Source organism: Ailuropoda melanoleuca, chromosome 13, assembly GCF_002007445.2.
Source record: "Ailuropoda melanoleuca isolate Jingjing chromosome 13, ASM200744v2, whole genome shotgun sequence".
NCBI classification, from domain to species: domain Eukaryota; kingdom Metazoa; phylum Chordata; class Mammalia; order Carnivora; family Ursidae; genus Ailuropoda; species Ailuropoda melanoleuca.
The window spans coordinates 90508656-90520228 of record NC_048230.1 but is presented as its reverse complement, the minus strand read 5'-3'; the positions used below and the strand labels follow the sequence as shown (position 1 = coordinate 90520228).

The window sequence follows — 11573 nt, the reverse complement described above, 5'->3', positions numbered from 1 at the left end:
TAAAAGTTGATGGCAGACAGGAGGGAAGGAAGGAAGGAAAACAACAAGGACTGTTGTAAATTAAGAGCATAAGGACATAAAAAAAATCTAAAAAAAAAAAATCAAATGCGGTAAGCAGCACATGAACCCTGAGTAAGTACTCGGTTGAGGCAAAATCGATTGACTATAAAGATACATTTTGTTTCGGGTAAAATTTGAGAAATTTGAGTATGGAATGAATATCAGATAAGTTACAGAACTATTGCTGATTTTCTAAATCTTGGCAATGATGTTGTAATTATGTGGAAGAATTGCGTTCTTGGGGCGCCTTGGTGGCCCAGTTGGTTAAGCATTTGCCTTCAGCTCAGGTCATGATCTCAGGGTCCTGGGATCATCAGGCTCCCTGCTCAGCAGAAAGTCTACTTCTCCCTCTCCTTTTGCCCCTTCCCCCACTTGTGTTTTCTCCCTCTCCCTCACTCCTTCTCTCTCTCTCTCATAAATAAATAAACAATAAATAAATAAATAAATAAATAAATAAATAAATAAATAAATAAAATCTTTAAAGAAAAAAGAATGTGTGTTCTTAGGAGACACGTGCTAAATACTCGGGGCGGGGGGGGGTATCATGATGTCTACAACCTTAATTCCAAATAGTTTAATGCAAAGAAAATGCCTTTACATAGAGTGTTAAAGCATATGTGGCAAAATGTTAACAATTATTAAGTCAAGGTAGAGAGTGTACAAATGTTCCATCACTACTTTGTAACCGTTTCTGTTTGCAAAAACTCAGAAAAGGGGGCAGGGAGGAGCGCCTGGGTGGCACAGCGGTTAAGCGTCTGCCTTCGGCTCAGGGCGTGATCCCGGCGTTGTGGGATCGAGCCCCACATCAGGCTCTTCTGCTATGAGCCTGCTTCTTCCTCTCCCACTCCCCCTGCTTGTGTTCCCTCTCTCGCTGGCTGTCTCTGTCTCTGTCAAATAAATAAATAAATAAATCTTTAAAAAAAAAAAAAAAGAAAAGGGGGCAGGGAATGAAAAATAGCTTTTAGGATTACTCTACCCCCATTTCCTCCAGCCCCTCCTAGCTTCTAGTCCAGCACCTTCTAGCCCTGATGAGAAAAAAAAAAGTATAGGGGGGAAAAAGGGGAATGTATTCAATATTTTTAAACAGCTTTATTGAGATATTGAGACATACTGTACAATTTACCCAATTTAATGGGTACAAGTCAATGGCTTTTAAGTACATTCATAGACTTGTGTAACCATCTCTCCACAGTCATTTTTAGAATATTTTCATTACCCCAAAAAGAAACCCCCACCCCCTAGCCATCATTCTTCAGCCTCCCCAGTGTCCCCAACCCCAGGCAACCACTAATCTAGTTTTTATCTCTAGATGCATCTAATTTTTACTTCTTGAAGATTTGACACATGTTGCCAAATTCCTTGGCCACTGGCGATGCTTTAACAAAATGATCTGTGTCCTGCTGCATTTGCTCACCCAGGTTCTCTGCAGGAGATAAGAGGGAGCTGGTATCATTCTCAACCTCTGGGGGCCCAAGAACCTAAGACCAGGCCTTCTGCCTTCTGGCTCTGCTAAGGAGTGCCCTGGAGGAAAAGAAGTGGGTCTGCTTTCAGATGAAGTGGACCAGGATTCCATGTTAGATGAGCTGTTGTCTTTTTCACTGGTGGAGGGCAGGTGGAAGGGGCATTGCCCATCTGCAGAGTCTCCCCCCACCATGCCTCATTTGTATTCTGATGATTTCTGCAGATGCTCAGAGCTTCCTGACAGGCCCCCCACCATCGTCAGGCATGGTGGTCACTGACGTTCCTCCATCTTAGCTCTCACATCCATAGAATCACCCTGGCCACCACGCATGATGCACCTGCCTTTCTTGATTGGCTGGACTGTATAGTGGCCCAGGCAGCTATAAGGAGCAAGGAACTCTCTCTGCAAGAACCATGGTAGAACTCTCTTTGAGACAATGCAATTATATCCTAGCTCAATTCAAAATAGTCTAAAGTTTTTGTTTGGATTGATTTTTACTTGTAAGTACCAAGAACTGCTCACTCCAAGAAGGGAACAACACAAGCAACTTGCAGCTGATGATAGCCTTTGGAGAACTTCATGGAGGAAGGCTTTTTTCAGTGTGAAAAGTTCATGAATTTTGAGTCCATGGATAGAACAGCAATGTCTCTGAAGTAATACTAATATAAAAGAGTATGGAACTAAGAAAAAACACTGCATGAAATCTGTTTAGATCTGAAGATGTTTAAGTGTATCAAGTTTAGCCCTGGATTGCCAGATAAGCCCAATAAGAGGCCAAGTGAGTCAGTTGTATCTAAACAGTTGTATTTCATTTAAATCTTGCTCCCCATTGCATCTCTTTTGTAACAGATTTTTATCATCATTTACCTAGTTGATGCCCTGGTACGTTTCCTATGTTTAAGTAGGGTTTCCTAAATGGAGAATGATATAAAGACTGATTTGATGTAGTCTTTGCTCACATCTCACAGTTTTTCACCCCAAGACCACCACAGACTCTCTAAGCTCACAGTGTGCATCTCTGTTCACTGTGTAGCAGGCATCAGTGATATGGGCAGGGGAAACCCATGAGCCTCTCTCCAGGGCACTTCCTAAACAAAAAGACCCATTCCCATAAGGACTACAAATGTGAAGATTTGCTTTCAAATCCCCTTGTGCAATTTTGGCAATGAAGCAATATTTTCACCCAAAGAAGCTATTCATCAGTGATCCCAGAGTTTGCATTTGGAGGTTAGTTAAACCCAAAAATAGACTCTCCTTTTGGGGTTTTAACCATAAATAAAGACTTAAAATCCCAGAAAAAAAGAATGAAATGCAGTAGTAATTTTCGAAGATCAACAACTCCCACAGACTTGAGTGTAGTCCCGGATTTCTCTGCAGTAACTGAAGATTTCTAGCAGCTCACTCCACAGCCCAGGAGAGCAGACCTGGAGAGGCACTGTTTGTGCTTGGCACTTAAGGTTAAGAGCTTCATTTTATAGCTCCTTTTTGCACCTGTTAAAGGGGTTCCTCCTCCCCACCCCCACTCCATAACCATTCTCCCCTTCTCTCCCACCCTCTTCCTACAGCATCATTTTTCCATTCTTAACTGTCACCTAAGGACAGTTATCCAGTGAACACCGACCCAGGGTAACTTGTAATAGTGAAGTCAAATGCTTATGTTTTTCCCTGCAGTAGGGCAACATTTTTCATTTCTTATTTTCCTTGGCCAGATGGAAGATGTCATTCAGGGAACCCCAGGTGTTTTGAAGATGAAAAGGAAGGTAGGGGACCTGGCTCAGTGCTTATTAACCACAGAGAGAATTTGGTTCACTTCAAGAAATAGTAAAATAATGGCACAGGAGAGACAATGACTCTTAATGAATTCATGTGCGTAAAGTGTAAGGTGGCTGGTCTGGGGACATGCAGTCCTGAGGCCTCCTTCTGGAAGAGACAAAACAAAACAATTGTTTTCTATTACTACACAGTATTTACCTCCCTCTCCTGAAGCACACAGGGCAGCTCCAATTTCATGTCCAATGCCAGGATTGCCTCTTGTCTGAGGGCCTTGGCTCCTGTTTAATTTAAATAAAGTGGGTGACATCTGACACTGGAGTCCACAGTCAGGCTTGAGGTAGGACTAATCTCAGGTGCTCCCTCAACCAGGTGAACTGTTTTCCTTCCAGCTCTGCTCCCTTCAAAAACTCCCTCCATCGTGAGTCAGGAGGACCCCACCCTCAAATCCCACGGGACTGAACATCTTCAGCTTTCAAATACCACCTATCCTGTTCAGACCAAAGTCCCATGGAACGCATCACCCTCCTGAAAAATAAAACAGCCTCCCAGGCCCTGTGAGGGGGGAAAAAAAAAAAGGAAACAGGAAAACTACGGAAATAAATCCCAGAGGCTGCCTGTAATCCTGGACAGGTGGCACCTTGGCACAAGTGCACTGAAATCACTTTCTTCCTAGGCTGCAGAGAGCTGGATCCCTTTCTCAGAAAGACCAACACCCCTCAATCTGGAGGGAGAAAGCGTCCTGGGGGTGGAGTCTGGAGCCCAGGGCGAGAGGTCTGTGACCTCCCGCGAAGTCGTGCTATCGGCCTTCGGTCGGCGTATCTAATGTAAACGCTGTTTCACACATAAATAACGTGCCACATCTGGCCCTTCGGTTTTATGGCGTCTTAGCGACCGAACAATTTATAGATGGCGACCTTGTTAACCAGCAGCCGAGCTCGCCAGGGGTTGCAGGGTCCAAGGCACCGCTGGAACTGAAGAGGGGCGCGAGAAAGGAGAGTCCCGGGGTCCCAATTTTCAGCTCAGAGGGGCGCTAAGGAGTGGGAACCTACCCGCCCGTTTGGGGTTGGGGGGGCGAGGCAAGGTAGCAGCCCCCTCCCCCAAGCCGGCCATGTGGCAGCTGAAAGAGCCATCGAAGCCCAAGTGTGTTTGCGCTCATACCCAATTTATTACCGCTGAACATATGGCCAATATTTTGACTCACGTCAGTCGGACAAGGAAAACAAACAGAGCGCGCGCGGCGCGGGGGAGCGGCCCCCTCCGCCGAGGCTGAGCGGCCGCCGCTGGGCCGGGAGCCGGGAGGGTGGGGCCGCCGNCCCGCCACTCCACAGCTCGGGATAAAGAGCGGCCGGGGACCTGCGCGCTCGCCGAGCCCCGGCCCCAGTGGCGCGGCCGCGCTCCAGGTAAGCCTCCTGCTCGTGCACGGGGCCGACGTGCTGGGGGGCGCGAGGAACGTGGCGGGGGGCGCGAGGAACGCGGCGGAGTCCTCGAGCCGCAGTGGAGCCGGCGTCGCCCTTCGCTGTCAGGCGCGGGCCTCCGCTGCCGCCAGGGATCCGAACGCTCTCCAGGCACCGTGCTGTGCCAGGCTTTGGGTCCTCCGCACACCCTCTGGAGCGTCCCTCCCTCTCGCGGCGCCCGACTTGGCTGGGTCCCCTAGCCGCGGAGTCCGGAAGCAGCAGGTGGGCAAGTGCTGGGCGTCTGAAGTCCCTCTCCGACGCCGCTGGTTCTTGGGGGGCGGGGGCACTCAGGGAGGGGCCGGCCCCGCCCGTCGAGCCCGCGGACGCGAAAAGTTTTACCTGCCGCGGAGGCCAGGTGCTCCCTTCGCCGTGCGCTTTCGCGCGGGGCCGCGGAAACAGGACTGCCCCTGGGGGCTGGGCAGGTGCGTGGCCGGGAGGAGGGATGGAGGAGGGTCGCGGTGCTGTACTCAGCCCCGCCCGGGAGGGCCCGCGGTGGGGGAGGGGCGCTTGGAGGGGGGGTGGTCCGGGTAGGTGGAGGGCTAGATAAAGACGCGCCTTGAAACGCGGCGGGGCTGTCGCCGCGGCGCCGGGGAGTGGGAGGAGGAGCGGGCGCGCCGGGCGCCTCGCCAGCCCCCTCCCCACTGCCGGGTGCCGGATGCTCCGGGGCTGCCCTGGCTGCTCTAAGGGAGGCGCGCCTCTGCACCCGCCTCCGCCCGGTGAGTCTCCCCCTGTGAGCCGTGGGTGCTCGGGACTGGGTGCTAAGTCCGAGGCAGAAGTCCCGAAGGTAATTTGGAGGTGGCGCCTAGTGGAGAAAGGGGTTCTCCTCCCTCGGAACCGGGCCTCGAGGTGGACGGTCTGTGAACAGGAGGAGGGTAAGTGGCGGGAGTCGCAAGCAGGAAGGTCCAGGACTGGGGGCCCGAGCAGTGGTCGGGGGTCGCAGGGGAGGCGCCCTAAGCTTGGACTTTGAGGGTGCGAGTGTCGCCCGGGCCGCGCCGCGCACCAGACAGTTCTCATTTGCGTCAGTAGAGATCGCCAGAGGATCAGAAATGAGCCTCGGTGGGGTCTGCTGAGGTCTTGGTTTCCCAGGGGAGCCCCTAGGCTCCAACCCTTTCCCCAGCCACACACGAACACCGCAAGGAGCCCTTTGGCGCTCGAGCCTTCTCCACGCTGGTGGCGCTGGGGGGTAGAGAGGGGACTCGTCTGGAGGAGGGTCGCGGACCTCTGGTGCTCAGATTGGAGACCTGAGAGGCAGATCCCCAGGATCGCCTCCCTCTAGTGCCCGAGGGCCCTAGCAGGTCCATTCCTTGTCCCGCCCGGCCCCAGCCCTTCTCAGCGCAGGCGAGAACTTGGCTCCCCCGCGCTGGCGATGACTACATTTCACATCAGCCCGCCTAACCCAGCGTTAAGTGCTGAATACTAACCCGTTAGAAGAGGCCGCTTGGTGTTCGAAGTCTTGTGGTAATGATTTTGTCACGTGCTAAGAAGTAAATTCAGATAAGAACGTGCTTTCAGCGCGGTGTTTCCTTGAGAAACCCAAATCTCCTGCGTTGAAATCGCCCTTATCGGGAGAAGGTCGGGCTTGGCTGAACGAACGTTCCTGAAGGCAACACTGACGCTGCGTAATCTCATTGTAACATATTTAATCATCAGAGCAGCGCGAACGAATAAAGCAAAGGGGTTCGCCCCGGGGGGACATGGCGTTTGGTTCCCCCAATAAACCAATGATAATGGATTGGCTGGGACAGGCTCATTTGGCCCAAGGGGGGCTTAGAGCTGCGTTTTTAAAGAAAATATTGGAGGGAGGCCGGTTCCATTTTGTAGCGTGCCCCGAGCCACATTTCGTGTTCAATTTAACATCCATGAAAGTTAAACGGCTTTTCTTGCCTTTTATTTTATTGGATGCATTTTCAAAGATCTCATTAAAGTGCATTTATCAAAGTCCTAACATATGTCCGCGGGGTCTTTCGCCCACACAATGAGGCTGATTAATAGGAAGAGAAATCCTAATTTCTATTACAATTTATGTCCTCGGGAGATAGCTGCCTTTCTTTCTTTTCTTTTCTTTTCTTTTCTTTTCTTTTCTTTTCTTTCTTTCTTTCTTTCTTTCTTTCTTTCTTTCTTTCGGGGGAAGGCAGATACTGGGAAAGTGTTGTATAGTTCACCTTGAAAAAAGGAAAGGGGAAGGTAGTTCACTGAGATGCCTGCTAGCTGCACCCACAATTAATTGCAGGAGAAATCCAAGCTCCAGGCCAAGATCGGGTCTTCTCTCCATGGTTTCTCAGAGTAGCTGGGGGGGGAGGGAGTCTTTTCCCCCAGACACAGAATCTGAGCTCCTTCTCTGCACCTGGAAAACTTATCTGTCCAACACCTTTTTGGATGACTTGGAAGGATTGTCCTTCTGGGAGGCACCCATTCATTCTTCCCCTTCTGGGTCAATTTTAAGGGTTAACACAATATTAACCAAAGAAAGAAAAAACTCACCTTATACTTGAACCCCAAGTGGACTGAGATTTTCTTTCTGTTCACACTAGCCCGCACTTTCTGGTCCATCTGGTCCAATGGCTGTGGTTCTCTCGAGCCAGAGATTTGCCTCTGTCGTGGCCTGGCCTCAGAAAGTTGCACACCGCCAGGGCTTTAGGCCTCTCCAACACAAGGGCTCACTTTCCTTCTCCCAGGAGCAGAAGTGATGCCAATTGGTGCTTGGATCCACCGGAGACAAGCCTGACTTTCAGTTTTCTGGTTAGGAAAGGTCCCCGCTTGTGTTGGTACCCTGGGCCACACTCCTGGACTTGAATTCTTTCATCTGGATGCCAGAGCCCACACCCACTTCCTGCAGCCCCTCTTCCCCCACCTGATATCGAAGCCGCCTTCGGGGCCGCTTTGGAGGTGCGCAGCTTAAAGGTGAGCGTCTTTATCACCAGGCTCAGGGACCAGACTGGGCGACGTTTTCCTTCCCCATTGATTTCGAGTGCATGCCACCCTCCGAGTCTCTAACCCGCGATAAAATAAACCTTCCCCCTCCGAAAAAACCTTTGTGTCGGCGTCGCTAATCCTCGCGGAGCAGGAAGGTGCAACGCGCTTTGTTTCGAGAGTGAATGAAGACAAACGCTTGCACCTTGGCACTAACCAGAAGATAAATTAATCCACTTGAAGGTTGTTATCCGAGATGGGATGTGCGGGGGACTGAGAGCTTAGCCACATACTGTACCAGGGAAGGAGTTTCTTTTCAACCTGTTTTCATTCCAAAAAAAAGAAAAAACAAGATAAGGAACGAAGTCCAACAAATCAGTGTTTCCAAATAAAGGGAAAGGCCTCGTATTTTTAATGATTGGAGGAGCTTTTGTGGGTGGTGAGGGCAAGGGGAGCCACCTAGGGCTGCGGATGCTTTGGATTCCTCTAGGCCGCCCCCCTTTGGAGCTGGCCTTCAGGGCGCTCCCCCAGGACTCTTTCTGCCCTAAACTCCCCTGGAGGACACACCTAACGAGCAAGATTTCACCAGCCCGAAAGGGGAAGGATGTGAGCAGAGCGCCTCCCAAGAGGCCCTCAAGCCCAGAAAGGAGATGGAGAGGTGTGGGGGCGGGGCCGAATGCCACCCCAGCACTCCCACTTCATCCACTCGCGCTTCAAGCCAGGCCCCCGTGCATGGGGTGTGCCCAGGCCTCTCCTCACTTTCCAAAAGTATCTTCCTTTCTTGCCCTGTTTGCTGCCGTTTAGACCTCACCCCTCCCCCAACAGGCGTAAAGCGGCGGTGTGGGGAAAATGAAAAGCTGGGACGCAGGGAGACCAGGGCCGCCCCCATGCTCCCGAACTTAGAAAAGGCGCTCGTGTTTGAGCTACCTGGGAAAGTAAACAGGTAAACACTGGGCCGACTTGGAGGGCCACTTGTCCTGGAGTGGGGCCACTTAGCCTGTGTACATTCACCTCCCCTCCTGGGCCTCCTGCGATTGTTCAGCTCCTCCGCTGCCCTCTCCCGCCGACTGCGCTTCAATCCCTCCGGAACCCAGGGCGGCAGAAAGGAGCTTAGCCGCCTAAGAAGACTCCCAGAGGAGGTTCCCTCTAGACCCCGGGGAGAAAGATTCCCTTCCTCCACTCCTCCACCTCCCCTCCGGGCCTGCAACTCCCTTTGCACCCATACTAAGCGTGGGAAGAAGGAATGCAGAGTTTGAGATGTGTAGGCACCTGGAACTCCAAAGTTGAGAATAAAGACCAGGGACAGGGAACTTCTAGCTGTTCAGGTGACCCTGGCAGGGGGTGCTAGGTGGTGTCACACACCAAAGACAGCCAGACTTGCCTTGGGCCTAGAACACGTTGTGATCAAACTCTCAGCATCCATCTCAACTTCTTCCCCAAGTTTGCAGCCACAGAAGGACCGTGGCAGAACACTCATGAGCCCCCCTGCTGCCTGCAGAGCTTAAAGCCCCAACTCAAACAGAATGAACCAGGACATTGTCTTCTCCTGGCTGCTAGATAGAACCTGGAGAGAATTTACTAGAGTCCCAAGCTGAGGGAGATAGAGCACATCCAGGCAGAGCTGAAACGTGCAAGGCGACACTGATTGATTACAACTGACAGGTTGGGGATGGCGGGGACATTAATAAAGGGCTCTGGAGATAGGGCAGGGGCATGGAGTTGGGTCCACAGCTTTCTGGGCACCCGGGATCTCGCCAAACAGGAGATCCTGGGCTGGAAAAGCCTGGGCTGTGGTGCTCCCAGAGAGACCTCTTGAAGAGTCCTCGGAATGCAATCACCTGTTTAATTTGTGTGGAAAGGTGTATTTGGTGCTAGTCTCCCGGCTTTTTCTGGCTGCACAAAATTGGGAAGAACTTGGAGCGTGCTTTGGCACAGGACTTGCCCCTGGCCGCCAGCTGGTCCCTCGCCGGCCTCCCGGCGTCCGCAGGCCACTCCTGGGGGACTTGCATTTTATGATCTTCCTCTAACAAGCAGAGTTTCTCCCCTTCAATTATGAGCCTCCCAGCGGTCTCCCTGCGCCTTTTCAATTGCAAATGTCAGAGCTTTGGAAGCGGACGCGGGAACCACACGGGCAGCGAAGCAATGGGGAAAATGGACTGGCGAGGTCCCAGGAGAAAGACCCTGAACGCAGCGGACCCGGCTCCACTGGGCACAGAGCAGGGCGGCTAAAGGCAAGGCGAAGGCTCCCGAGGGAAGGAATTAAAAACACCAGCGCAAGCTAGGGAGATGGAAGAGGGAGCTGATATCCCGGAGTTGGCCTGTGCTGGCAGGCAAAGTGTGGCCCAAAAGTGCTCCTGGAAAGGACCACTGAAGTGTGGAAGGTCTCTGGCTAGTTGAGACCAAGGGGCAGGCAGTGTGGGGAACTGAGCTGGGAATGAGCTGGGGGCCTCCTTCTCCAGGCGCTGTGGTCAGCTCTCCCTCTCCTCGATGAAATCCCAGGAGCCTGGATTCCGGTAGGAAAACAGTTGTCTCTCAGGTGCTGTGCCCACAGAGGAGGCTCCCAGAGAGAGGGGAGGAGCCCAAATCGACAAGGGCAGGCTGCTTAGATATTGGGAGAAAGACCCTCTATGTTGGGGAAGGGAGGGAGACATTGTGAATGGAGCTAGGTGGTTCCAAGGTGAGGAAATGAGCGAACTCTGAGAAGGCATCTGGAGGCGATCCCCCCAACATAGATGGCTCTGAGGATTTGCAAAAAGAGACATTTCTTGCCAAAAGACAATTTTTTACCCAACCCAAGAACTGACCTGTCCAAGCCAGACTCCTTTCTGGCCCTTCCCCAACCCTGGAGGCTGTTCTGGTCCCCAAGATAACCGCCCCCCCCACTTGGGTGAGAGGAATAAGGGGAGGGACCACGGGAGGGACTTTTCTGCAAGTCTTGGGTTGAGGAACTATTTTTTCGCCAGTTATTTATTTAGCAGTGGACTAACAATGGCAGGGGCAGGCCTAGCCTGCCCGTTTCCAAACTGCGCCAGCCCCCCCCCCCACCACTCCTGGAGAACCAACTTCCCTCCTCCGACAGGACAGGGCAGGGAGCTCTCACGTGAAAGGGGGGAGGGGGAGGCAATGGGGAAAGAGGCTGAGAAAGACAGAGATTGGAGAGAGAGAGAAGAAAAAAGCACGAAAAGTAATGGGTTCGAGGAACACGATTCAAACCAATTCTTGCAGGGAAAAAAAGAAGAAGGAGGGGGAGAAAGGAGAAAAGAAAAAGTAGGAGGAGAAAGAGAGGAATGGGGAGCGTCGACATGAAGGGGTTTCCTTAATATTGTGGACGGATTCAGAAATGAATGAAGAGATAGTCCATTGAAAAGGGTTGAACGCCATGACAACTAGGAACAGCCTTAGATTTATTCCAAACAGTTAGGACACGTTGAAAGAGAGCGTCAATCATGTATTATTTCGCCACTGAAATAAATGCAAAAACCGAGCCGGGACAAAGGCTTCCAACGGGAGCGGGACATTTGTCTACATTTCGCTCATTGTCCGCAGCTTAGCAATCGGTTTGTATTTGTGTTTGCCCGGGTCCGACCACCCAGGACGCGCCGACGAGGGGCTCGCTCTAACCTGGGCCATTGTCACCCACGTCACATACTGGGGGCGAGGCAGCCAGGGCTGCAGAAAGCCGCCGAGCGGCTCGGCGAGAGGCGCCCTCACCGGGCTCTGGAACCCGGGGGTGGCAGGGGCGCGGCGGCGGCCGCAGCTGCGCGCAGAGAGGACAGGGCGCCCGCGCGCTCCTCTCCGCCGGCTCTGGGGCCGCCCCCGCTAAGGGCAGAGGGGAGGGCGAGACCCGGACCCCTGCACGCGCCCTCTTCTGCTCCTCCCCGCCACTCCCCCCCCCCCCCCCCAAACCCCCCCCC

The 11573-nt window shown here is 52.5% G+C and overlaps 1 protein-coding gene across 1 annotated transcript in view; it reads left to right on the top strand.

The window, feature by feature from the left end:
* Window positions 1-2242: 2242 nt before the first annotated feature.
* The window catches only part of LOC117795753, an 11214-nt gene continuing 1883 nt past the window's right edge, over window positions 2243-11573 (top strand). The window contains exons 1-2 of the mRNA XM_034641615.1: window positions 2243-2300; window positions 4502-4971. Coding sequence (XP_034497506.1) covers window positions 2243-2300; window positions 4502-4971 — 528 coding nt within the window. The remainder of the gene's footprint in view (window positions 2301-4501; window positions 4972-11573) is intronic.